The 27,743-nt window shown below is 43.6% G+C and overlaps 1 protein-coding gene across 4 annotated transcripts; it reads left to right on the top strand.

Moving 5' to 3' along the window:
• Window positions 1-9,478: 9,478 nt before the first annotated feature.
• Window positions 9,479-27,097, top strand: ZNF792 (zinc finger protein 792). Of its 4 annotated transcripts, XM_026484361.4 has the most exons (5): window positions 9,479-10,064; window positions 12,451-12,577; window positions 13,053-13,175; window positions 13,810-15,078; window positions 22,882-27,097. In XM_026484361.4, the coding sequence occupies exons 1-5, from the start codon at window positions 9,915-9,917 to the stop codon at window positions 22,914-22,916; spliced, it is 1,704 nt and encodes a 567-aa protein (XP_026340146.1). In that variant the 5' UTR covers window positions 9,479-9,914; the 3' UTR covers window positions 22,917-27,097. The 4 variants fall into 4 exon arrangements, with proteins under 4 accessions (XP_026340146.1, XP_044234828.1, XP_026340144.1 ...); XM_044378893.3 differs by lacking the exon at window positions 22,882-27,097 and having other exon boundaries at window positions 13,053-13,151; window positions 13,810-16,975; XM_026484359.4 differs by lacking the exon at window positions 22,882-27,097 and having other exon boundaries at window positions 9,480-10,064; window positions 13,810-16,975.
• Window positions 27,098-27,743: the final 646 nt, after the last annotated feature.

Below are 27,743 nucleotides of genomic sequence, written 5' to 3'. Positions count from 1 at the left end.
GATTTCTGGGCTTCTCTTATAATTCAATGCTCAGTCAATACGTGGAGGACCTTCTTTGTTCTACTGGGTTCAGTAACTCGCGGTCAGACACTTAATACTTGTTAGAAGCTCTGGCTTGTGTTAACCTTAAAAATAAAACTGTCAATGATTTTTACCAGCAAAATGGGTTTATTCAGAGTTGCAGAGAATTACAATTCGGGACACGCAAGCTATAGCAAAACCGTAGGCAAGTCCGAAGAACAAAGGAGAGGAATGCTCTTTTATAGAGAAAGGGGGCAGTTGGGAGGGGCTGTTAGCAACAAAAAGTCCATTGGAGTAAACTAGGAGTCCACAGTGTAGTGGCTTTTCATTGGCTGAGTTGTAACTGTCTCACTGGCTGGTCTGTTGCTGGGCAAGGAGAAAATCTTCCTTCTGCTTCTTGGGGTAGTAAAGGAAGCTTCTTCCTGTTGGAAAATGCAAAGCATGTCTCTTCCTGTTGGCTCTGCAAAGGGCTGTGAGGAGTGGCACAGTGTGAGAGCTCCCCCTTCTGGCCTCCTGACTCCATTTTAAGTGACATTTCCTTTTATTCAGTTCCACAGTTGTAGCTCAAAAGCGATCTGCCATCTATGCAGGTATTAATTCTCCTAGTTCTTAACTAAAGTGCAGGCCCTTGTGAGAATCATAAGTTCTGCTATCTGGGATGAATTCTGTTACCTGGCATGATTTTGTGTCAGGCTGAGACTCATATTCATAGGGTTCTGGAAATCTGTAACGGCATATGCTGCCTGGAATGTTCCTTCTGAGGTGAGGAGATAAGATCCATCAACAAAGAGGGTGAGGTCTGGGTCTGTAAGGGGAACCTCTAAAAGGTCAGGATGAGGAAGGGTTAAGTTTCATTGGCTGCAATGCAGTCACATGGTTATCTTCCAGTTAGGAAAAGAAGAAGAGCACAAGGTTAAGATTTCCAACAGCAGGGGATGGTAATGTGAGAAGGAGAGAGCAAACAAACCTCAAGAGAGGCAAGCTGAGAGGTAAAACATACATATATGTAGGATTTTCAGGTAGGAGAAGGACCTGGGCATCATGGGATACGTAAAATTCAGGGTATGACCAACACAAGATCCATTGTAACTTGAACCAATTTTGCTGTTGCCACAACTGCTTTAAAACAAGAAAAGTCTTCAGCCGCACAGTCTGGAGTGAGGCTAAAATACTCAGTGGGCCTTTAGTTTCCATTAAGCTTCCAAGATAAGGCACCTAAAGCATGTCCTCTCCCAAGAGTGACTGGAGAAAAGAGCAAAGGATAGTTTGTTTGTCTCAAAGTGGAAGCAGAGGAAAGGAAGGTTTTTAAGGATTAGAATGCCATCATGGAAAGTGAGTCTCATTGTAGAAGGTCAAGCAGTTTCCTAAATTATACCATATAAGGGGATGCTACATTAGAAAAATTAGGACTCCACTTCCTACAACATCCAGTTAATCCCAGAAAGCCCCAGAGTTGTCTTTTTGTTTCAGGCAGAGGGTAGTTAAAGATGGTTTTGATCGTCCAGAGGAAAAGGGTTTTCCCTCAGGGGAGATACCATGTTCTGAATATTGCACCTGGACAGCAAAGTTGTATTTTATCCCGTGAAACCTTACATTCCTTGTAAATGTGAAACTGAATAAAGAAAATCTCCTTTAAAATGGAGGTGGGGGGCGCCTGGGTGACTCAGTCAATTAAGCGTCCAACTCTTGATCTCACCTCAGGTCTTGATCTCAGGGTCGTGAGTTCAAGCCTCACATTGGGCTCCATACTAGGCATGGAGCCAACTAAAAACAATAATAATAAAATAAAGTCTTTTAAAATATAAAAATTAAAAAATTAAATGGAGCTGGGAAGCCAGAAGGGGGAGCTCTCACACTGTGCCACTCCACACAGCCCTTTGCAGAGCCAACAGCAAGAGACATACTTCGCATTTTCCAACAGGAAGAAGCCTCCTTTACTACCCCAGCAGGGGAAAGAAGATTTTCTCCTTGCCCAGCAACAGCCCAGCGAATGAGAGACTGATACAGCTCAGCCAGTGAAAAGCCGCTACACTTTGGACTCTCAGTTTATTCCAGTGGACTTTTTGTTGCTAACAGCCCCTCCCCACTCCCCCTTTTCCTCTATAAAAGAACGTTCCTTTCCTTTATTTTTCGGACTTGCCTATGGTTTTCCTGTAGCTTGCATGTCTCGAATTACAATTCTCTGCAACTCTGAATAAACCCATTTTGCTGGTAAAACAATCGACGGTTTCATTTTTAAGGTTAACAGTCCATGACTGGTATTTATGACTGCAACTGGAACACCAATTAAATATGGGAAATGTGTGGCTGCTCACTTAGAGGATTTATTATCACCAGAAGAAGTGGATGGAGTTAAAATAGAAACTCGTATGGGCAAGAAGACCCCAAAGCAAAGGGGGAACTTGCTAAAGCTAGCCCCTCACAAACATGCCGATCCAGCAACTCACAAATCCGTCCCAATTCCACAACAATCAGACAGAATATTAAATCCACTCTGCCTTCCATCTGGCCCTCAAATAGAAGAAATGAAAAGCTCTCAGTTCAAAGCGCCTAAGATGGAAAGGTCGATTGGAAACAAGCTGGATGTCTTTTGCATCCAGATAAACTTTGGAGACACCCAGATGGCCGTTTGGGCTCTTCTCAATCCCTCGGCTGAGATGGAGTCTGTGACTTTCACAAAATGGGACAGAGAAACTAGATCAACTATTCCGTTGGTATTCGTGGGAAAATTTTTCTCTTCACCTGGAACAATGGGCATTCTTTTGCCCCAGTTGCTGAAAACATAATCCTGGTAAAGCTGTAATGGTGGGGCAAGGAAGAAAGCCACCTCCAGCAGGACCCTTTGCCTACTGGCAATTACATTTTATTCAATTTCCTATATATTATGGTTATGAATACGTCCTTACCGTTATTCATGTGTTCCCTCATTGAATCAAAGCTTTCCCATGTAGGAGGACCACTGCTGCTGCTGTTGCTAAATTTCTGTTAGAACAATTTTTCTCCGTCTGGGTTGTTCCTTTTGCCCTGTCTTGATGGAGTGGGCAGGTGGGTTATTAAATCTAAAATTGCAAAACTCTCAGAGAAACGGGGCTTCCATGGTCCAAGGTTTTATCTTTGGCTTTGATGACTTTCTGATCTCTACCTTCAAGGCCACGTCAACTCTTCTTCTATGGGCTAATGACTGGAACATCTGTGAGAATTCCACACGTAGACATGGGCTACAGAAGATTCCAATGTGGTCAATTCAGACATTTGCAAATATAATAATGGACTTATTAACTATACCCATTCTTATCAACAGGTTAGCACTATTTTGCCGCCTGTCTTTCCATCTAAACTAGTCCATATACAGAAGTTGGAGATGTGGTTCTCTGGAGACAACACTATCAAAAGATTAACCTTGAACTTGGAAGTGTTCATATATGCAAGTCCCAATTCCCCTACCTGCAAACTACAGCACCGTAGATCTGATCCTCTGTCCTCACACTTTTCTTGACATGTCCTCCGCTCACGTCACACTTGTAAACTCTAAGAGAACCCACAATTTTAAAATTAATAAAAGGCTTTGTTTTTTAAGACTACTTTTAGATTTACAGGAAAAAAATGAACAGATAGTACACAGGGTTCCTATACACCTCCCCCAAATGCACATAACATCTTACATTATGTGATACATTTGTTACAATGAATGAATCAATTGGGGATGCATTATTTTTTTTATAATGATTTTTTATTATATTATGTTAGTCACCATACAGTACATCCCCAGTTTCCGATGTAAGGCTCGATGATTCATTAGTTGTTTGTAACACCCAGTGCACCATGCAATACGTGCCCTCCTTACTACCCATCACCGGCCTATCCCATTCCCCCACCCCCCTCCCCTCTGAGGCCCTCAGTTTGTTTCTCATAGTCCATAGTCTCTCATGTTTCATTCCCCCATCTGATTACCCCCCCTTTCTTTATGGGGATGCATTATTATTAAGTGAGGCCCATAGTTGATTCAAATTTCCTGAGTTCTTAGCCTAATGTCCTTTCTATGTATCAGACTCCCATCCAGGATGCCATGTTGCATTCAGTTGTCATGTTTTTGTAGGCCCCTCTTGCCCATGACGGTTTCTATGATTTTCCTTGTTTTTGATGACCTTGACAGTTTTGAGTAGTACTGGTCAGGTATACCGTACGATGTGCCTCTATGGGAATTTATTTCATTATTTTCTCATAATTAGAATGGAGTTAGGGGACTTGGGCAAGAAGATCATAGAGATAAAGGGTCATTTCCCCCACATCATATCAATGGTACTGTGCTATAATAAGAAGTATATTTGGTCTTTGTCTCTGGTCCCTGAACAAAACTCCTGAAACCCATTTTTCTGAGTGATGGGAGTGTCTTTGTAGCTCATAAGGAACCGCTTTTGAGTACACTTGAGTTTATGCTAATGAGCTGACTTAGGATGGGGCCCCTAGATAGCCTTAGGATGGGGCTGATCCCCAGAGAGAGCAAGTGATTTGAGGTTGAAACTTTCAGCTCCAGGCATTGATCTCTGCGAAGGGAGTTGGGGGGCATTAAGATTAGATCCTGTAAAAACTCTTGAACAACAAACTTTGATGAGCTTCCAATTTGGTGAGCTGATCCACGTGCCTAGAGGGTGGCACACCCCCGTTTCATGGGGACAGAAGCGCCTGCATTTGGCACTCTTCCAGACCTGGCCCTATGTGCCTCTTCATCTGGCTGTTCATCAGTATCCTTTATAATATCCTTTATGATAAACTGGTAAGTGTAGGTAAATGTGTCCCTGAGCCTGTGAGCTGTTCTGACAAATGCTCAAATCCAAGGAGCATTTATAGTCAGTCAGTCAGGAGCATAGGCAATGTGGACTTGGACTTGGCATCCGAAGTAGGGGACAGTCTTGTGAGACTGAGCCTTTAATCTGCAGGCTATGATGCTAACTCCGGGTAGAGTCAGAATTGAGTCAGATTTCGGGGCGCCTGGGGGGCGCAGTCATTAAGCGTCTGCCTTCGGCTCGGGCCGTGATCCTGGTGCTCTGGGATCGAGCCCCACATCAGGCTCCTCCGCTAGGAGCCTGCTTCTTCCTCTCCCACTCCCCCTGCTTGTGTTCCCTCTCTCACTGGCTGTCTCTCTCTGTCAAATAAATAAATAAAATCTTAAAAAAAAAAAAGAATTGAGTCAGATTTGTAGGCCATCCAGTCAGTGCCTGCTGAGAATGGGAGAACCGCATGGTGCTCTTGGAGAGTTCGGAAACGGACCCACGCAAATCCACTCAACTTACCTTTGACAGATGACCAAGAACAGTTCAATGGAGACAGGGTAATCTTTTCAACAAAGGGCGCTGGAACAACTGGACATCCACATACAAAAAAAAAAAAAAGAATCTAGACACAGACCTTTCATCTCCACAAAATTTAACTCGAAATTGTTCACAGACTTAAATTTAAAGTGCAAAACTGCAAAACTCTTAGAAGATAACATAGGAGAAAATCTGAATGACCTTGTGTTTGGCTGTGACTTTTTATATACTGTACCAAAGGACGGTCCATAAAAGAAAAAACTGATTAACTGGACTTCATTAAAATTAAAAACGTCTCCTCTGTGAAAGTCACTGTCAATAGAATAAGAACACGAGCTTCAGATTGGAGGAAATTTTTTTGCAAAATGTGTATCTGATAAAGGACTGCAAGCTAAAACAAAGGGCTTCTAACTGCCCAGAGAAAGTAAACAACCCAAATGAAAACTGGGCAAAAGACAGAACCGATAGTTCACCAAAGACACACAGAGGGCAAATGCACATATGAAAAGGTGCTCAGCACCAGATATCGTTAGGGAAACGCAAATTAACACAACGCCGACTACACACCTATTAGAACTGCTAAAATCCAGACCACTGACAACGCTAAGCACGGCTCAGGATGCAAGCAACAGCAGCTCTCACTCATTGCTGGGGGGAGTGCAGAATGGTCCGTTTGCTTTGGAGACAGTTTGGCAATTTCTTGCAAAACTCAACAGACTCTTAACACAACTCAGCAATTGCACTCTATGGTATTTACTTAAAAGAAGCGAAAACTTATGTCCACATAAAAACTTGCATGTGGATGTTTATAGCAGCTTTATTCATAATTGCCAGAAATGGGGAGTAACCCAGATGTCCTTCAGTGGGTGAGTGGATAGGTCAACCATGGTCCACCCAGACAATGGAATATTATGCAGAGCTAAAAAGAAATGAGCTATCAAAGGATGAAAAGACTTAGAGGAAACTTAAAATCAAGCACAAGCCCATAGGTATTAAGAGCGGAGTTTACTAAAAATTACAAATACTTATTTTAACATATTAGTGCACAGAGGTATAAATACCTCTACCTTCTTCCTGGACAATAGAGAGAAACTGGAATATTCATCACTTTGTCCCATTTTGAGTACTATGATTTTTATGGTGTGCATGGTAATCCCATCGCTCCAAGGGCACAGGAGATAATATTCACATTTTATACAGAGAATGAACAGTTACAGGAATCCATAGATATGCTCCTCTCTCAGACCCTCATTCCTATCTCCCCGAAGATTTCACCTGGAATCACTTTTCATTGTTCTTAAGTTATAATCTTTAGAATTGCATTTTATGTGGGTTAATTTTCCATTAAAATTTTCATTTGTTGGGGCTTGAAATAATCTTATTTCAGATATCTTTTTTCTTGAGAGACAGTTTTGCTATGTATAGAAATCTAGGTTGCTATTAATTTCTTCAGTTGTTTGAGAAGGTCCTTGCACAGTGTCCCTGAATCACAACTAATAGTGAGAACGAGAGGTGACAAGTCTCCTGGTATTAGGTTAGGTTAGGAGCGTAAGAACAAGATTGAGATTGAGGCAGTGACTGGATAGGGTTTTGGGTTGTCACATAAAAGAGAGGCAATGAGTGTTGAATGCACAGGAGGAGTAAAAAATGAGTATTTGGTTACCAAATTGATGGATTGTCTTGACACTGGTTATATGCTCATCAATCTCTCTCTCTCTCTTTTTTAAGTATTTATTGACTTATTTGAAAGAGAGAGAGAAAGCAAGAGTGAGAGTAGGGAGAAGGGCAGCGGGAAAGGGAGAATCTCTAGCAGACACCCTGCTGAGCACGGAGCCTGACACAGGGCTTGATCTCACAGCCCCTGAGACCATGACCTGAGCCGAAATCAAGAGTGAGACGCTTAACTGACCGAGCCACCCAGGCGGCCCTCACCAATCTCTTTTTCTCTTTCTGTACACCCCACTTCCCTTACCTTTAATTTGGATCACATAAGTGAGTTTGGGGCAATGAAAAATGGACAGAAGCGACTGTGAAATTGCGTCTTCATTATGTCATTTTGTGCCTTGTTCTGGTATGGCTTCCTTGGACCTCGGTTTCTACCTCTCCAGGAATTAGTGCTCCCTGGTGGGCTGCAGGTTCAGGCAGCCGGCTGACTGAGTCTTGTCGAAGACAAGGCCTGGTAACCTCCAGCCGATGGACATGAAGCTGGGATGTCTCGCAATCAGATATTTGTACCTGGATCTGGCTGCTCGGAATGCCACAGGTAGTCAGGAGAGGGGGGAGTGCTCGTTCCTGTGACAAAGGTATTCTCCTTGATCAACCTCTACTTCTGAATTCTCTTCTCAACGAGGCCCTGACTTCCAGAATTCCATGTTCCTCTCTGCATTGCAGCAAGAATCCCAAAGTCAGTTTGACCAGAACAACCCTCCATATCTGATCACTGGTGACTTCTGATCAGGTCCCTCATTCCCCTACACCCCCCAGGTGACAGCTCACCATCCTAACCTGCCTTCAGCAAGAATCCTGTTCGGGGAGTTCAGCCAGAACCCATGCCCTAGCCCCCACCTGTTCCTTGGCTATAAATTCCCACTATTCCTTGTTCTACCTGGAGTTGATCTCAATCTCTCTCTCTCACTACAAGCGCCTGTTGCCGTGGTCCCTATACCTAGCACGAGAGGGCCTGGGAACGAGTCTGCCTTATCATTCCTCAGCAAGTGTCTTGAATAATTTATTCTTTAACGCCTGAGAATTCAACATGAATAATGACATAGCACGTTATAGAATGGACTTGAAACCATGTCGTTTCCATTACGTCCCCTCATGCTTGAGGACATTTAACCCTGAGGTTCTGAAATGTTGAATCATGCGGCCTGTAAGAATCCGTCCCTGGCACAATAGGCCTACCTGTTGTTTACGAAACACTCCTGCATGATGTATTTTTTCTATGATGTATTTTAAATAATAAAATAAATTAACCAAATGGTAAAAACTGTGCTTTCATGTAAACATGATCACCATCACCTATGCTGTTACTTGCTGAATGAGCGAGTCATTATTTTGACAAACATCCCGAGTTACCCTGTAGAGAGGTGTCTCGGATTTGCCCTCCCACAGCGGGACTTGTGAAGGCGGTGGTGGTGCTGCTGCTGCAGGCTCTGAAGTATCCAGCAGCAAATACGTGTGCGCCCTGTTACCTACCAAGAGTCCCTATTCTCAAACTGGAATCTCCTGGAGACCTTGTTCACACACAGAAGGCTCGGCCCCACCCGCAAGATTTCTGAGTCCGTAGGTTTGGGTTGTTGCCCAAGACCTTGCATTTTTAACAAATTTCCAGATGATAGCTAATGCTGGTTTGAGACGCACTGAATCTGAGCTACGTTCAGTGTTAGTACGCAGACCCCGCAGATCAGGTGTTTATCTTCATTCGTCATTGTGAACCCGGGCCCTCCTGAAGGTCTGAGAGGTGCAGGACTCGTCTCCACCCACGCAGGCAAAAACAGGTCTCCCGTGATAGACCCCTAACGGCCACTGGGACTTGGCTCCAGGCAGACAGAGAATTCTGGGGACGGCCCCGCTAAAAGAAAAAGCTCCCGCGCCCATGACACCTAGAACCAGCGGTAACCAGCGAGAAGCGGGAAACCGGCGCGCACACCGCCCCTGCGCACTGACTCCTCCCCCAGCACCGCCCCCTCGCACCGCCTCCCCCGCCCCCTGCGCGACTTCCCAAGCACCGCCCCTCGCACCACCCCCAGCACCGCCCCCCAGCGCCGTCCCCACAGGACCGCGCACCCCGCACCACCTCCCAGCACCGCCCCCCGCACTACCACCAGGCGCCACAACCCACCCCCGCCGCACCGTAACCCAGCACCGCCCCCTCGCACCGCCCTCCCAGCTCCGCGCTCCCAGAACCCACCTCCCAGCACCGCCCTCCCAGCACCACTTCCCAGACCACCACCCAGCATCGCCCCCCGCCCCTCGCACTACCATTCAGCACCGATCCCCCCCCCGGAACCGCCCACCCAGCACCTCCCCCTCCCCCTCAACACCACCCAGCATCGCCCTCCCAGCACCGCCCCCCAGTACCGCCCCCAGCACCGCCCCCCGCCCCACCACCCAGCACCGCCCTCCCAGCGCCATCTCCCCCCCTCCCCAGCACCGTCCCCAGCATCGCCCCCAGCACAGCCCTCCAGCGCGGCGGTGGGCGGAACGGGAAACGCCGGCCGGGGAGACTGAACCCTGAGTCCGCGCCTGGCGCCGGGCCAATGACAGCCCGGGAGCGCGGCGCCGCTTCGGGCCGGAACTTCCTGCGTTCCAGGCCAGCCAGTCCCGGCCCGGGCCCGGTGTGCGCGCCCGCGTCACCGGCCTTTCCGGAGCTAGGGGGCAGAGACCGGGGAACTGGAACCCTGCTCCGCCCCGCGCCCCAGAGACGCGGGCCCGACAGGTCCGCCCGCGCCCCACATCCGGCGCGCCTGCACCAGCCGGGAGCCAGAGGCCCGAGGGCCCGCCGCGCCCGGGGCCAGGTGAAGCCGGGGGGTACTGGGGGCTGACCCGTGTCCCGCGGCTCCGCTGCGAGCCCGGGCACCGATGGCGGCACCGGGGGCTGACCCGTGTCCCGCGGCTCCGCTGCGAGCCCGGGCACCGATGGCGGCACTGGGGGCTGATCCGTGTCCCGCGGCTCCGCTGCGAGCCCGGGCACCGATGGCGGCGGCGGCGGCACTCGGGGACCCCGCACAGGTGAGCGCACAGGTAGCGGCCGCGATCCCCACGTCTTCGTGCCTGGCGCCCGCACCGCGGAGGTGGACCTTGTCTTTTATCTTCTCCCACCTCTCCTCGGCTTTTGAGTCTGGGGGCGCTGGAGGGGAACTGCACCCAGCCTGGAGTGCTGGATCCAGGCCGGAGATATACAGAGCGCTTCCCATTTCCGAAATCTAGGGTCAGGAGGCGAGGAAGGGTTTCCTAGGGACAGGGACGGGCGTGTGCAAATGCTTGGCGGTGAGATTGAGCTGAGTGTTCGGAGAGCCGGTGGGAGACAGTGAGCCCCGGAATGGAGGGCTGCTGAGGGTGTTGGGAGCCATAGACGGTTTCGAGTAGAAGAGGAAGACGATCTGACTCGGGTCTTGACAGGCGCCATGTGGACGCAGAGCGGAAAACGGACTTGGTTTACGGGTGGAGGCAGGGAGGGAAGCAAGGAGTCCGCTCTTGCAGTAGTTCAGGTGAGTACGGCAGGTGGCTGGAGGTAGAAGTGATTGGATTCTGGATCCCTCTTGTAAGTCAGGCTGCCCAGATTTTCTGATGTAGAAAGTGAGAAAGAGACGGGATGGCTTTTGGCTTCAGCAGCTGGAAGGATGCATGCGCCATCAACTGCGATGGGGCAGTTGGTTGTGGAAGGAATTTTCAATATAAAAGCGAATGGGGTTTTGGCCCGGCTGAGCTCGGATGTCCCAGAGACCCCTGAATGGGATTGAGTGGGCATCTAGACACCGGTTATGGTGTCTTGGGGGCGGTATGGTTAAGGTTATGGGAGACCGAATACACAAAGGGACAAAGGCCAGACCATATATAAAAATAGAATTCTTACCCACAACCTGCAGGGACCTGCCCAGGAAACCAACCTCTTTATCTACAATAAACAACCCAGGAAGCTGGCCTGCTTAAATTAGCCTTGCAGGAAGCCAGATTGCCATCTCAAGTGACAATCCAGGAACCGTAGCTTCTGTAACAACTGGCCCCAGATGACCAGGGCTAGATTAATAACTGACAGCTTCTCTAATTTTTGTTCCCGGTACCAACTTGCGACCAAGCAGAGAAAACCAAATATGCCCCCTGACCAATCACATAGGATGTGCCTCTTCTAGTTAGCCTGCCTACAGCTTCCCCGGGCCAGCAGCCCCCAGTCAGGGCACATCTGAAGCCTTCACTTTTCTGCTCTAAAGCTTTCCCGCTCCTCTGCCTGCCTTTGAGTCTGCCAGAACGTCAGCGACAGCGGCTCTCTCCCTTGCTACCACAAGCTCAGTATAAATAGCCTTTGCTTTTCTTACTTGGTTAGTCTTTCCACAGTTCAAACATCTAAAATGTGGCGTCTGGTATGGGGACAAGGGTGTGGTGTGTCCAGTTCAAGAGGGTGAACCTTCAGGTCACCGTGGCAGTGGTGTTAGAGGGAAAGAGGAAGGCGGGGCCTGAGAACTGAGCACGGGGTCTCTTGCTGGGACACCGTGGTTGGCTTGTTTGGCATCATCAAGACAGACATGGAGGAGTAGTGTTCATGGTGGTGGTGCTGTGTGGGGAAAGGGGGTCTGGCTGGGAGTGTAGACATGGGAGGGAGGCTCAGTCGTAATGCAGGTAGGATTACAGCGAGCCCCGGGCTGGTGCTCATTCACCCCTCTGCACCCTCAGCAGGCCGTTGTGGTGCCCCTTGATGGGGCCTGGGGGTTTTCAGTTGGGCTGGGGAATTAGCTCCGGGGCAAATGGGGTCAGCTGGGAGTGGGTGACCCTGAGTGGGTGGGGATAGGAGGACCCATGTGCAACATCGAAGAGGAAGAGGCCTGAAGGTATCTGATATCTGTGTGGCTCTGCGTGGCTTAGATTGAAGCCAGGAAAGAGCTGGGCGAGGAGACCTTCAGATTACGGGCTGGTGTTGCCCTTGGCAGTGGGAGCCATCCAAGGGTCTGGATGGGGTCATGGTTGTATTTGCTAAGAACTTTCTGGATGTCGTATGCAGAGTGACATGTGAGGGTCTGTGGCGATGGCTATGATATGAGCTGGGATGGGGAGAGGGTACAGTGACTTCTTGCAGTCCAAGGAGTGAGTGTGAGCTATTGGCCCCAGGGCCTTGGTACTGGCAATTAGGGGAGAAGATTGAGTCCATGTTTGTGGGAAGCGTGATCTTGGTGACATGGGAGGGGGCCCACAGAGGAGGGGGTTGAGCCGTGGTGTCTCTCTGCCCACCTGCCCGTTGATGCTGTGGACTGACACAGAGGTCAGGTGAGGCACAGAAAAGAGCAAACACCAGTGGAACCAGGGCCTGGGATCTCCTCTGAGTTGGGAAGCTGGGGAGGAGGGGGAGCAGGGGAGTCGTGAGGAGAGAAGCCGATCCTGGAATAAACTGTCCCCATCATGGCAGGGCTGTGTGACCTTTGAGGACGTGACCATTTACTTCTCCCAGGAGGAGTGGGGGCTCCTCGATGAGGCTCAGAGGCTTCTGTACTGTGACGTGATGCTGGAGAACTTTGCACTGATAGCCTCGCTGGGTAAGGCCTTCGCACCCACCCGGGGTTCTGAGCTCGTTTCTGCCGGTCCCCTGTTCCTTCCCACGGCCAGACCTATGGGCACCGCTTCCTTCCCCACTCTCCCAGGATGTGCGTTGCACGTTCCAGGCCCATGCCGAGTGCAGTGTCCCAGCCTCTCCCTGAGCAGCCCCAGTACCTGCTCCCCCAGAGCATTGTGGGGAGGGGGCCGGGAATGAGGAGTCTTGCAGGGAGCCCAGTGGATCCGGCTGGCTTGGCCAGTCTCTGCCCGAGTGATCATGTCCTTTAGCTAACGCTTCCTAGGGCCTGACGGCCACAACCCTGACGTGGTTACCGCTTGCTGTGACCACTGGGATGTTCCCGCCGTAGCTCCCTTGTGTGTTCCTGTTGTAATATCTCACTTTCTTTCCTGTGGTCTGTCATCAGGTGGTTCACCTGGCCAGGGCCTGGCCACTTACCTGCCCTGTCTTTCCCTCAGGACTTACGGCTTTCAGGTCTCACATAGTTGCCCAGCTGCAGATGGGGGCAGAGCCGTGGGTACCTGACAGGGTGGACATGACGTCAGCCATGGCAAGAGGTGTGTACAGCGGACCTGTCTCTGGTGAGTGGAGGGGGGGGACAGGTGATGTCACTACTGTCTTCAAATCACACCTGCAGTTTTTCTCATGTTCATCATGGTTTTGGTGCCAAAGCCAGTGGCCACGTCTCTCTTCTTCCTTTCTTTCCCGTTCTTGCCACATCGGCTACTTGTTTCTGCTCTGACCTGCGGCCCCTGGCTCACTCTTTCCACAGCTCCCTCTGTGACTGTCTCCAACGTGGACCTACACCTAATATGTTATGATAGGTGCATATTCCCTTTCATAGTCTCAAATAGCGGTTACTCAGTTGCAATCAGATTTTCCTGGGCCTGGACACACCGTTCTGCACGGGGCTGGTGTGTTAGCAGCGGCCAAGGCCCTGCTGGAAAGCCTTTAGAGAGAAGTGAGTTGGAGACCCCGCTTTCCGGCCCAGTACTGTGCCCCATCTTGTGTCCTTGGTCCTGGCCAGGCCTCCCCTGGTTTGTGACCTTGCCAGGCAACAGTACTGCAGAGCAGACCATTCCTCACCCCGACCTCAGGCCCCTCTTCTTGCCAGCGGTCCCGAGGATGCATGCCATGGTCAGGCCTGATTTGTCACGGGGCTGCTTCCTTCCACCAGAGTTCCTAGGAACTTCACCAGCATTTCTCTGCTTTCAGGTTTTTGCTATGAAACGGAGGGTGAGTGTAATGTGTCTGCAGAAGGAGTGTCACAGGACAGGAAGCTCCAGGCGGCTCTGTCTAACCAGAAGGACTACTCCTGTGACACATGTGGCCTGCACTTGAAAGGCATTTTGCACCTGACTGAACACCAGGCAACACATCCCAGGCAGAAGCCAGACGTGTGTGAGGCATCTGGGAGAGGGTTCAAGTCCAGTGCAAACCTTCACCAGCATCAGAATGTAGACAAGCCTGTCAGAAGGGATGAGGACAGGGCCTCACTTGTGAGGAGCTGCAGAGATGACACATCCACGGAACCTTTCACAGTCAGGGAGGATGGGAAAGCCTTTGTGGGCGAGACGGCCACATCCGGGTTTCTGCAGCATCGGGTCGCTCACAGAGTGGAGGAGCCACCCCAGAGCACTGGCGTGCAAAGCCGTAACAAGTGCCGTGAATTTGGGAGCACTTTTAGTGACAAGCCCACGCCTGTTCAGCACCAGAGAACCCACACCGGAGAAAGGCCTTATGAGTGCAACAAATGTGGGATATTCTTTAGCCACGCCTCCAGCCTCTTCCAGCACCAGCGAGATCACAACAGAGGAAAGCCTTACGAGTGCTGCGAATGTGGGAAATTCTTTAGCCAGCACTCCAGTCTCGTTAAACATCAGAGGGTTCACACCGGGGAAAGCCCTCATGTGTGCAGCGAGTGTGGGAAATTCTTTAGCCGGAGCTCCAACCTCATTCAGCACAAGAGGGTGCACACGGGAGAGAAGCCTTACGAGTGCAGCGAATGCGGGAAGTTCTTCAGCCAGCGCTCCAACCTCATTCATCATAAGAGGGTTCATACGGGCAAAAGCGCTCATGAGTGCAGTGAGTGTGGGAAGTCCTTCAACTGCAACTCCAGCCTCATTAAACACTGGAGGGTTCACACTGGAGAAAGACCTTATAAGTGCAATGAATGTGGGAAATTCTTCAGCCACATTGCCAGTCTCATCCAACATCAGATAGTCCACACTGGCGAACGGCCTTACGGGTGCAGTGAATGTGGGAAAGCCTTCAGCCGAAGCTCTGACCTCATGAAACACCAGAGAGTCCACACTGGGGAACGGCCTTATGAGTGCATCGAATGTGGGAAACTGTTTAGCCAGAGCTCCAGCCTCAATAGCCATCGGAGACTTCACACTGGCGAACGGCCTTATCAGTGCCCCGAATGTGGGAAATTCTTTAACCAAAGCTCCAGCCTCAATAACCATCGGAGACTTCACACCGGTGAGCGGCCTTACGAGTGCCTCGAATGTGGGAAAACCTTTAGGCAACGGTCTAATCTGAGGCAACACCAGAAGGTTCACAAACCAGACAGGCCGTATAAGTGTGGCGAGTGTGGAAAAGCCTTCAGCCAGAGGCCTACCCTCGTCCGGCACCAGAAAATTCACACTAGGGAAAGGAGTGCAGAGAATGTGCACCCTCCTCCAGCACAACGATGTGCGGTGGAGATAAGCTCTGAGAACAGTCTTTACAAGGGGGCCATCAGCCAGAGGTTGAACCTTGTTCATCCCAGTGTCCACACTGGGCAGATTCCCTATGAATGCTAGTTATGTTGGAAGCTTTCTGGAACAAAGTAGCATTTTCTCACCGTGAACTCTACCAGACCTTTGTCATCATGAGGGTTTGCAGTAGAAGCCACTGAGCTCTGGCAGGTCTCCAAGAGCATGTGTCAGCCATTCCCTGTGTTCAGACCTCTTCTCTTTTTCCAAGAGGGAATCCCAAGTAGTCTGAGGCCAAAGGAAGATGTCATTCCGTCCCTCTGGGACCAGTGTAGCTGTGGACGTGACCCATTTTTGACCGTGAAGACCTGAGCTGGGTTCTGCTGGCAGCTTGCAGAGAAAGTTTCCCTTCTTTCAAGGACATGGCTGATCTCATATGATGCTCATGATGGCTTTATCCAGACTCCACATTTCCCATCCCAACAACTACCTACTTTATTGCCTTAGTGATGAAGCCACCTTTAATCCCATGTGTTTTGATCACTGTGAAGTGGGTTGAGAACACAGTTAAGGTCTACCAAACTAAAAGGGTCTCCAAAAGTATTGCCTCAGGGAAAGAGCAGGGTGGTGGAGAATAGCTCTCAGTCCAGATTTGGCCTCCTTTGTGTGGCTACTGAAGGCCTCCTGGGAAAGATGGTGGGACTTTGTGGGCCTAATGTTGTGATCTGAATGGCGTGAATTTTTGTGAGCCAGAGATGACCTGAGGATGGGGCAGTTGTGACAGCCTCCTCTGCACCTGGAGCAGCATGAATAGGGCCCCTTGTTTCCAGGGGAAGCCTCACATTCCCTAGCACTGTTAAGCAGACACTGTTTACCTGGCACCTGCCAAGGAGCCATATGCCTTGAAGTTTAGGATCTGGTATACAGGTCTCCTAACTGTTAAGACTTACTGGGCCCAACTGAGACCATAATTTGTATGGAAATACTGGGGGTGATAATGGAGTAGGTGAGTCTGCAGCAAGCTAGAGGGAATGTTCCTGTTCTAAAAGTGCATCCACAAATGTTCCTTTGCGTGTGACTGTGCAGGATTCAGGCTTTGCAGAAATTCTCAGGACCTCCAAACCTCTGTCTTATGACTTAGGTCACTGGCAGAGCAAAAATCTAAAGGTTTTGTGGGTACTAAGGCTCCTTGCACTGTTCGTGCCACAGCTATTGCTACATTGGCACGAAAGTAGGGGCTGAGAGAAGGTAGATCCTGTACTCCAGGGGTGTAGCGTTTGTCACATAGCCAGCCATTTTTGCTGCCAAGGCATGAGCGAGAGAGAGAAGAGCGTCAATGTAGGGTTGCCAAATCTTCTAAATTTCTAAAATGAATGGGAGATCAGATTTTTATATACAACAATTTCTTTAAATGCTTTGTTGAGATATAATTGTCATGCAACAGTTGTACATATTTGATGTGCAGAATTTGAGAAGTTTTTCAGTATGTATACACTCAGGGAACCAACACCAGAGCCATGACAATGGACCTTTCCATCACCCACAAAACTACCTCGTGCCCTTTACTATCCCTTCTTGCCTTCCCAGAAAACCATTGATTTACATTTTTTTTTTTTTACTATAGGTTTGTTTGCCTTTCTTAGAATTTTATACAACTGGAATCATAAAGTATTTATACCCTATTTTTGGTCTATTTTCTTTCACAATGTAATTATCTTCAGAATTATCCATGCTGTATGTATAAACAGTTCATTCCTTTTCCTGTTGAGTAGTGCTCTCTTGAGTGAATCCACTGCAATTTTTTATGCTTTCTTTTTAAATTAAAAAATCTCTGGTAAAATATACATAAAATTCACCATCTTAACCATCTGTAAGTGCACAGTTCAGGGGTATTAAGTACGTTCATATTGTACAGCCATCACCACCGTTCGCATCCCAAGCTCTTTTCATCTTGCAAAACCAAAAGTCTGTACCCATTAAACGATAACTCCAAAGTAACCCCCTCTCCTTGTCCCCTGGAAACTGCCCTTCTACTTTCTGTCTCTCTGAATTTGACTAATCCAGGTACCTCATATGAATAGAGTCATCTAGTATTTGTCTTTTTGTGACTGGTTTATTTCACTTAACATAATGTTCCAAGGTTCATCCATGTTTTATGGCATGTGTCAGAATTTCCTTTCTTTTTAAGGCTGAATAATATGCCATTGTATTTCGATGCCATGTTTTGCTTATTCATTCATCTGTCAATGGATATTTGGTTTACTTCCACCTTTTAGCTATTGTGACCCTGCAGCTGTGAACATGGGTGTACAAATATCTCTTTGAGACCATGCTTTCTATTCTTGTTTTTTTTTTTTAAAGATTTCATTTATTTGAGAGAGAGTGAGCAAGAGAGAGAGAGAGCACGAGTAGGGTGAGGGGCTGAGGCAGAAGCAGGCTCCCTGCTGAGCAGGGAGCCCGATGTGGGGCTCAATTCTGGGACTCCAGGATCATGACCTGAGCTGAAGGCAGACAGTTAACCAACTGAGCCACCCTGGCGCCCCCTCACTTTCTTTATAGATATACCTGGAAGTGGAATTACTGGCTTATATGGTAATTATATTTTTAATTTTTTGAGGAACCTCCATACTGTTTTCCACAGTTGCTCTATCATTTTCTATTCCTGCCAGCAGTATACATGGGTTCTGATTTTTCCACATCCTCACCAACACTTGTTTTATTCTTTAAAAAAATTTTTAAAAATGTTTGAATAGTATTTATCCTGATAGATATGAAGTGGTTTCCTTTTGTCCTAGCTTGTTGATTTTTTATCATGAAAGGGTGTTGGATTTTGTCAAATGCTTTTTTTGCATCAATTGATAGGGTCCTATGTTTTTTCCTTATGTTAATGTGGTGTATTACACTGATTCATTTTCATATGTTGAAACTTCCTTGCATTCCAAGAATAAATTCCACTTAAACATGGTGTATAATCCTTTCAGTATGCTGCTAAATTCTGTTTGCTAGTATTTTGTTAAAGATATTTGCACCAATGTTCATAGGTAATATTGGCCTGCACTTTTCTTGTAGTGCAATTTTCTGGCTTTGGTATCAGGGCAAATGAATAAGGAATTGTCCTCTCCTCTTCAAGTTTTTGGAAAATCTTAAAGATTAGTGCTATTTCTTTAATGTGTAGAATTCACCAATAAACTCACTGGGTCCAGAGCTTTGTTGTGGGGAGGTTTTTGGTTGTTTATTCATTATACTTACTAATTATAAGTTTATTCAGATATTCTCTTCATGATTCAGTCTTGATAGGGTTTGTGTTTCTAAGGATTAGTCTATTTCATCTAGGTTCCTATCAATTTTAAGTCACATCTTTTCTTGGTCTGTTATTAGTTTCATAAATGTTTATAATTGTTATGCCTTCTTGCTGTATAAAATCTTTTATTATGATATAAAAATGTCCAAATTTGTGTTGTAAACTTTTTTTGTATGGAAACTTATTTGTACGGAATGTTTTTCCATCCTTTCACTTTCAACCTACTTGTGTCTTTGGCTGTAAAGTTAGTCTCTGTGGACAGCATATAGTTGGATAATTTTTTAAACATCCATTCTGTCAGTCTCTGTCTTTTGATTGGAGAGTTTAATCCATTTACATTTAAAGTAATTACTGATGAGGTATTTACTTCTGTGATTTTGCTATTTGTTTTCTAGATGGCTTCTTTGTCCTCCGTTTCCTATATTACTACTTTTGTTTTTCATTTTTTTTAACATGAAATGTTTTAATTCCCTTCTCATTTCCTTTTGTGTATATTCTATAGCTATTTTCTTTGTGGTTACCATGGAGATTATGTTGAACATTCAAAAATTATTAACACTCTAATTTGAATTTTTATCAACCTAACTTCAATACCATACAAAAACTTTGCTGCTATGTAATTCCATCCCCAACTCTTTCAGTTATTGATATCATGGAATTACATTTTTATACATTTTATGTCTAAAACATAGGCTAATAATTGTTCTTAAAAATGCATGAGCTTTTTAAGAAAATGCATGACCTTTTAACATCATGTAGAAATTTTAAAATGGAGTTATAGGGGCGCCTGAGTGGCTTAGTCGTTAAGTGTCTGCCTTCAGCTCAGAGCGTGATCCTGGAGTCCTGGGATCGAGCCCCGCATCGGGCTCCTCTGCTGGGAGCCTGCTTCTTCCTCTCCCACTCCCCCTGCTTGTGTTCCCTCTCTCCCTGGCCAGCTTTCTCTCTCTGTCAAATAAATAAATAAATAAAATCTTTAAAAATAAAATAAAATGGAGTTATAAACTAAAGTTAACAATAACAGTAGTTTTAAAAATTGTCCATGTATATATCTTTACAAGTGATCTTTATTCCTTCATATGGCTTAGAATTAGTCCAATGCCCTTTGATTTCAAGTGAAAGGACTCCCTGTAGCATTTCTTGCTGGGCAGGTCTAGTGGTAACAAACTTCCTTCCTTCCAGATTTTGTTTATCTGGGAATTAATTTCTCCCTTACTTCTGAAAGACAATTTTGCCAGATATACGATTCTTGGTTACCATTTTTCTTTTCTTTCAGTATTTTGAACATACCAGCCCACTGCCTTCTGACTTCTAAGGATTCTGATGAAGAATCTGGATAATCTTACTTAGTATCCTTTGTACGTGACAAGTCATCTCTCTTGTTCCTTTCAAATTTCTCTGTCTTTTGACTGATTGTAATTTGTCTTGATTTGGGCCTCTTTGAATTTATCCTTCTTGGAGTTCATTGAGCTTCTTGAATGCTTATATTCATGTATTTCATCAAATTGGGAGAGTTAATTCTTCAAGCTCTCTCTCTTCTCTTTTCTCTCATCTCCTGGGACTCCCACAGCATGTATATTGTTCCTTTTGAAGGTGTTCCAGAGGTGCCTTACATGGTTGACTTCTTGAATCCTTTTTCTTTTGATTTTCCTATCTTGAAGTTCACTGATTCTTCCATATTCTCACACCTGCTTTTGAATCCTCTAACAAATTTTTCATTTCAGTTATGGTAATTTTAGCACCAGAATTTCTTTTTTCTTTTTATGTTTTGTCTTGTGTGATATTTCCATTTTTGTTCATAAACATTATTTTCTCGCCTTTCTCCAGGTCTTCCTTTCATTATTTGATCATCTGTAAGACAGTTGCTTTAAAGTCTTTGTGTAGTAGAGCTGCCATCAGTTCTTTTTAAGAGACAGTTTCTGATGATTTTTTTTCCCCCTCTGAGTGGGCCATACTTTCCTGTTTCCTTATATGCCTTGTGATTTTTTTTTTTGGAACACCGGACAATTTAAATTTAATAATGTGTTAACTCTGGAAATCAGAGTCTTCATCTTTCTCCAGGGCTTGCCATTTTTATTTAATTTAAAATTTAATTGTCATTGGCTATCTCTGCTGGGGAACAGCCTGTGGTGTATCTCAGGTCTTTTCCGACCTTGTGCCTTGACTTTTAAAATTCTCCTGTATATGTGATTGCTTTGGAATGTCTTAGTCCTAAATATTTGGCTCTCAAAAGGAGAGAAAGAAAAATGAAGGGGGAAGAATGTGCTAGTCCCTTAAATTCCCTCGAAGTCACTCTGCCAGAGAGGGAGGGGCTTGCAATTGAATAAGGGTTGCACAAATGGCTGCCCATCTCTGTTTTCACCTCTGCAATCAGGTTAGAGCACAGATCCTCAATATTTGGAGAGTGGGGTCCTAGCCAGGCTCCCAAAAATTGCATGCAAGCTGCTCCAGGGACACACATGTAGCTGCCTACCATAGGGCAAGGGGATGAGGGATGGGAGCTGCTCCAGTGCTAAGGACTGACACTGACCCAAATTAACCATAATTTACTACTGCTTATGCCCTCCTCTGGAAATTGTAAGCCTTTGAATGGACCCCACAGTTCCAAAATAGTTACAGTAGACACATTCTGCCAGTACAGTTGTCAGGATAGGGAGATGACTTCCTAGTGCTTCCTATCTTCCCAGAATCCTTCTTCAAATGCACTATAATTTTTTAACCTTTTTATATGTTAAATGGCATGGGATTTTGGCTATTACAAATTAAGCTATGACCATGAATTTACAGGTCTTCATATGGGCCTATGCTTTCATTTCCTTGTGATAATATCTAGGAGTATAGTACCTTTGTCACAGAGCAGAGGAATATTTAAATTTTAGGTAACTGGCAAATTGTGTTCTAAAGTGCTTATACGATGTTACTTTCCCCCAGCAGTGAATGACCTCCAGTTCTTCCATATACTAGCCAACAATTGCCATGATCAATGTTTTCAATGTTTGCCCTTTGAACAGGTAGGTAGTAGTAGAATCTCACTGTGGCTTTACCTTGCATTTATCTAATGACTCATGACCTTGAGCATTTTTAAAATGTTATTTATCACCTACATCTTTGGTAAAATGTCCATTCATATCTCTTGCCTATTGTTGAAATAAATGCTGGCTAATATGTCTATTTTCATTAACAAGTCTTTTCAAGACCTTGTTACAAGAATACAATGAAACAGCAAAGAACTTTTTTGGAACTTCAGTCATTTTTCAATGATATTGGTAACTTATTTACTTAATGGGGTAATAAGTTTGAATACTTAAAATATTTCCTCAAAACTTTATGTTGTTCCCAATGGAAAACTATAGACACAATACATTTTAAGTTTAATTTGAATTATTAACATGTCTACTTTCTTAAAGCTTCACAGCTAATGAAACAATAAGTTGAGCTCTGAGTTATAGTGTTCACCATGCAGCCATTTTTAAGTTATGACATATGCTGTCCCTGAATGGGAAGTTGGGAAACTATGTGTAGTGGCACATAGTGGCCATCACAGAGATGAAATAGATGTAAATAACTTTATGCAAAGATTTCTAATTCCAAATTTAACTTAATAGATATAGGGTTATTTTTTATTATGTAAATTTCAGTCATTTCTGCCTTTAAAGGAATTTGTCCTTTTCACTTAAGTTGTCTATTTATTGGTATCAATAGGTTCATGATTTCCCCTTATTCCCTTTCAATATTTGTATAATCTGTAGTGATATCACCTTTCTCATTCCTGATATTGATAATCTGTGTATTTTCTTTTTTAATGTGATAAATCTTGGCTAGAGGCTTATCTATTTTATTATTCTTAAGGCTCTTGGTTTTACTGACTTTATAGCTTAGTCTGTTTACTTCACTGATTTCCATTTAGAACTTTATTATTTTGTTTTCTTTTGCTTTTCTTTTCCTAGTTTTCATTTTACTTTATTTTTAAGAGTTCTTTAAAGTAAACTCTACACCCAGCGTGGGGCTCAAACTCACAACCCTGAGTCAAGAGTCACATGCTCTACTGACTGAGCCAGCCAGATGCCCCTTGTTTTCCTGTTTTTTAAATGTGGAAACATTCTTTATTCTGATACTCTTGTTTAATGTTTTTTTTTTTTTAAATAATTCACTTAGCCTTCAGTCCTGACAATTTCCTCTTATATTTCCTTCTAAATATTTTGTATTTTTACATTTTATTTCAGTCTGTGATCCATTAAGTTCATTTTTGTTTAAGGTAAAAGGCTTTTTTTTTTTTTTTTTCTCTTGTAGCTCAACATCTGAGCAAGCTGATAAGAAAGCCCTAGTGGTCCCTTCTTTTGCAAGATTCAAACAATGCAAGCCCCTGCCCAAGCCAAGGAAATGGTATTTACCTCAGCCCCACCTTCAGGTATTCTGGGTATGCTGGTCTGTTTCTATTAATAATAGAAAAAAAAAACTGTATTTGGAAATTTTAATAAAAAGGTATAAAATACAGTCCTGCCCAGAGACACAGAAGTGAGCTATATCTCTGAGCTGTTAAAATTTGAGCAATAAGAGAATACAGACCATTATGGATTAAAATACATTGAACACATAAAAATGAGCCCATAAGGAGAATTCTTTAAAAAGATAAGAAGATCTTACATGCCATTACATCTGTATGACATTGCAGAAAAATTAAGTATGAAGCTTCATATGAGTTTAAACTCACATGAAAGAATTGGGCAAAGATAAATAAAAATGTAAGTGAAATTTCTATAAAGTGGATACATACCAAATTCACACTGGTTGATACTTCTGGGGAGGTAGAATATGTGACTTGGTATTCAGACAAAGAAAAATTTCCCAAGCTCTTCAAAAAAAAAAAAAAAAAAAACCTAAAACAAAAACACTCCCCCCAAAAACCCAAAGAGGTGGAAATTCATCCAAACTCATTTAACAAGGCCAGCATTACTGATACCAAAACCAGACAAGAACACCACAGAAAAAGAAAATTGCAATAAAATAATCCATTAAAAAGAACATACACTGTGATTAAGTGGGATTTTTTCCAGGCATGAAAGTATGGTTCAACATCCACAAATGAACCAATGTGATAAACTACATTAACAAATGAAAAATCAGAATCATGTGATCATCTCAATAGTTACAGGAAAAGCATTTGACAAAATTCAACATCAATTTATGATAAAAACTTTCAACAAAGTGGGTATAGTGTAATATATCTCAACATAATAAAGGCCACTTATGACAAGCCCACAGCAAACCTACTCAACAGTGAAAAGCTCAAAGCTTTTCTTCCATGATCAGGAACAAGACAAAGATGCCCATTCTCTCCACTTTTACTCAACATAGTATCACAAGTTTTAGCCAGAGCAATTAGGCAAGGAAAAGAAATAGAAAGCATCCAAATTGAAAAGGAAGAAATAAAACTATCACTATTTGTGGACAGTATGATTTTATATATAGAAAGCCCTAAGATTCCACCAAAAAACTATTAGAATTAATAAATTCAGTAAAGTTGCAGGATACAAAATCAATATACAAAAATCAGTTGTGTTTCTATATACCAACAAACTATCAGAAAGAAAAAATTAAGAAAACAATCCCATTTGCAATTACATCAAAAAGAATAAAACAACTAGGAATAAATTTAATCAAGGAGGTGAAAGACCCTTACACTGAAAATTTAAAGACATTGATAAAAGAAATCAAAGAGGACACAAGTCTAAAGATATTTCATGCTCATGGATTGGAAGAAATAATATTGTTAAAATGTTCATATTACCTCAAGCAATCTGTGGGTTCAATGCAATCCCTATCAAAATCCCAGTGGCTTTTTTCACAGAAATAGAACAATCCTAAAATTTGTATGGGACCACAAAATTTGTACTACATAACCAAAGCAAACTTGAGAGAGAAGAACAAACCTGGAGGCATCACACTTCTTGATTTCAAACTATATTATAAGGCTACAGTAACCAAAACAGTATGGTATTGGCATAAAGCAGACACACAGACCTATGCAATGGAATAAAGAGCCCATAAATAAATCCATGTGTACATAGTCAATTAAAATTATGAGAAAGGAGCCAAGAATATACAATTGGGAAAGGACAGTCTCTTCAATAAATAGTCCTGGGAAAACCAGATAGTCACATGCAAAAGAATGAAACTATACCACTATCTTACACCATTCACAAACTTTAACTCACAATGGATTAAAGACTTGAATAAAAGATGAGAAACCATAAAACTCTAGAAGAAAACAGACAGTAAGCTCCTTGATGTTGCTCTTGGAGGTATTTTTTGGATCTGACTCCAGAGGCAATGGCAACAAAAACAAAAGTAAACAAATGGGACCAGATCAAACTAAAATGCTTGTGCACAATGAGGGAAACCATCAACAATATAAAAAGGCAACCTACTGAATGGGATAATGTTTGCAAATGATACATTTGATAAGGGGTTAATATCCAAAATATATAAAGGACAACTAGGTAGCAAAAAAACAATCCAATTTAAAAATGGGTAGAAGATCTGAACAGATTTTTCCAAAGAAGACAAACAGATGGTCGACAGGCACATGAAAAGGTGCTTATTACCAATCATCAGGAAAATGCAAATCAAAATCACAATGATATGATATCACCTCACACCTGTCACAATGGCTATTAGGAAAAAGACAAGAATTAACAAGTGTCAGTGAGAATGTGGAGAAAAAGAACACTCGTGCACTGTTGGTGAAATGTAAATTGGTGCAGCCCCCATGGAAAACAGTATGGAGATTCCTCAAAAAATGAAAAATATAACTACCATATAATCCAGCATTTCCACTTCTAGGTATTTATCCAAAGAAAATGAAATCACTTAATTCAAAAAGATATCTGCACCCCTATGTTCATTGCACCATTATTATGGAGACAATCAATGGATGAATGGATAAAGAAAATGTGGTATTTATATACAATGGAATACTATTCAGCCATAAAAAGAATAAAATCTTGCCATTTACAACAACATGGATAGATCTTGAGGTTATTATGTTAAGTGATATAAGTCAGGAAAACACAAATACCGTATGATTGCACTTATATGTGGAATATAGAAAAACAAAACACACAGATGCAGAGAACAAATTTGTTCTCAGAAGGGGGGGTGGGTAAAATGGACGAAGGAAGTCAAGATATAACAACTTCTAGTCATAAAATAAGTAAGTCATGGGGATGTAACGTACAGCATGGTGGCTACAGTCAACAATACTGTAGGATATATGTAACTTTTTATGACAATAGGAAGAAACTAGACATTATAGTGATCATTTCAGTGTATATACAAATGTTGAATCATTATGTTGTATACCTGAAACTAATGTTATATGTCAATTATGCCTCAATTTAAAAAATGGAAAAAAATGAGGCACTAAAGCAGCTGACTTGAAAGTGTATGTGTTTCAAATTATGGTAGAGTTGTGTTTTGTACCATCATTTCATTTGGATAATACCAGATATCAGTATCTATAAGCATATTTTTGGAGGTTGCATAGTTTACACAGAAAGGAAACATTCAAACTCCATCAAAATGAGTACTATATAGTAGCAAAATTTTGGAAAAGGTAAATGGACTCAGATGATGGTGTGAGTGGCCATCAATGGTAGGGGAGGATCTGGGTGGAGGCTGGGGCTGTGAATATGTTGGATATAGTCCTACTGTCTATACAACATAAACACTATGGAGCCCATGGAGTCCAAAATATATCATCAAAGAAGGAAACGGGAATTGTTAGAGTGTGGTTATAAATGAATCAGAACTTGTTGAAAGGTCTCAATCATTATTCATAATTTTTTCTGATACATCTAATCTTCCTTGGACCAGTAACAGGCACAATGATATTTATCAGGAGGTGGAAGATTCATTTTTGACAAAAGTTCAAAGGCAATTCAATAAAGAAAGGATAACCTTTGCAACAAGTGGTGTTGGAACAACTGGACATCCAAATGTGAAAAAATGAACCTTGACCTGTAACCTCACGTATTACACAAAAAATATTTCAAAATGAATCACGGACACAAAATGTTAAATTATAAAACTCTGAGATGGGAATACAGGAAAAAATCTTCATGACCTTGGGTTAAGGCAAAGAGTTCTTAGATAAAACACCAAATGCACTATCCATAAGGTAAACTGACAAAATGGGAGTATCTGAAAATTAAATACCTTTGTTCTATGAAAGACAGTTAAGATAATGAAAAGACAAACTGGATTGGACAACACATATTTATAAATTACACATCCAACAAAAAGCTTATATCTAGAATATATAAAGAACTCTTCAACATTCAACAGTATGAGAACAAACAGCCCAATAAATAAATGCTTCACAAGATATACGGCTGTCAATCACTTGAAAAAGTGGTGAACATTTCCTAGCCACTAGGAAAATGCAAATTAAAACACAGTGAGGTACCATCAGACACCCAGTAGAGTAACTGAAAACAAAAACAAACTGACAATACCAAGTGCTGACAACAGTGTAACAACTGGAACTTTCATACATTGATTCCCAACAGGGAATGGAAAATAGTACAGCCACTTTGGAAAATAGTTTGGTAATTTCTTTTAAAGTTAAAAACATGTAGTTACCATATGACAGCACATCTACTCCTAGGTATTTACCTAAAGAAATGAAAATGTCCACACAAAAGTGCAAACAGTGCCTTTATTCATGATTGCCAAAACCTGGAAACAACCCAAACTGCTATCATCTGGTGAATGGATTAACAGATTGTGTTTCACCCATAAGGGATACTACTCAACAATAAAAACAAATGAGACACACACACACACACACACACACACACACACACACACACACACACTCTTCCCATATATATTCATTCGTTATATATTTGTTATATATTGCATCATATAAATATTAAATATAGTCAACAACAGCATTTATCATAACAGCAAGAACTATGACATACTTAAGGATACATTTAACAAAATATGCGGAAGACTGAATATTACCAACACTGCTAAGAGAAATTAAACACCTAAATAAAAAGAAACAGATGTTCATGAATTGGTGGACTCAATAGTGTTGATATGAATTATCTCCATATTGATCTATAGATTCAATACAATCCACC

The sequence above is a fragment of the Ursus arctos genome, unplaced genomic scaffold, assembly GCF_023065955.2.
Source record: "Ursus arctos isolate Adak ecotype North America unplaced genomic scaffold, UrsArc2.0 scaffold_19, whole genome shotgun sequence".
Taxonomy (NCBI): Eukaryota; Metazoa; Chordata; class Mammalia; order Carnivora; family Ursidae; genus Ursus; species Ursus arctos.
Note: the sequence above shows the minus strand (reverse complement) of the source record. Positions and strands in the feature narration are given on the sequence as shown.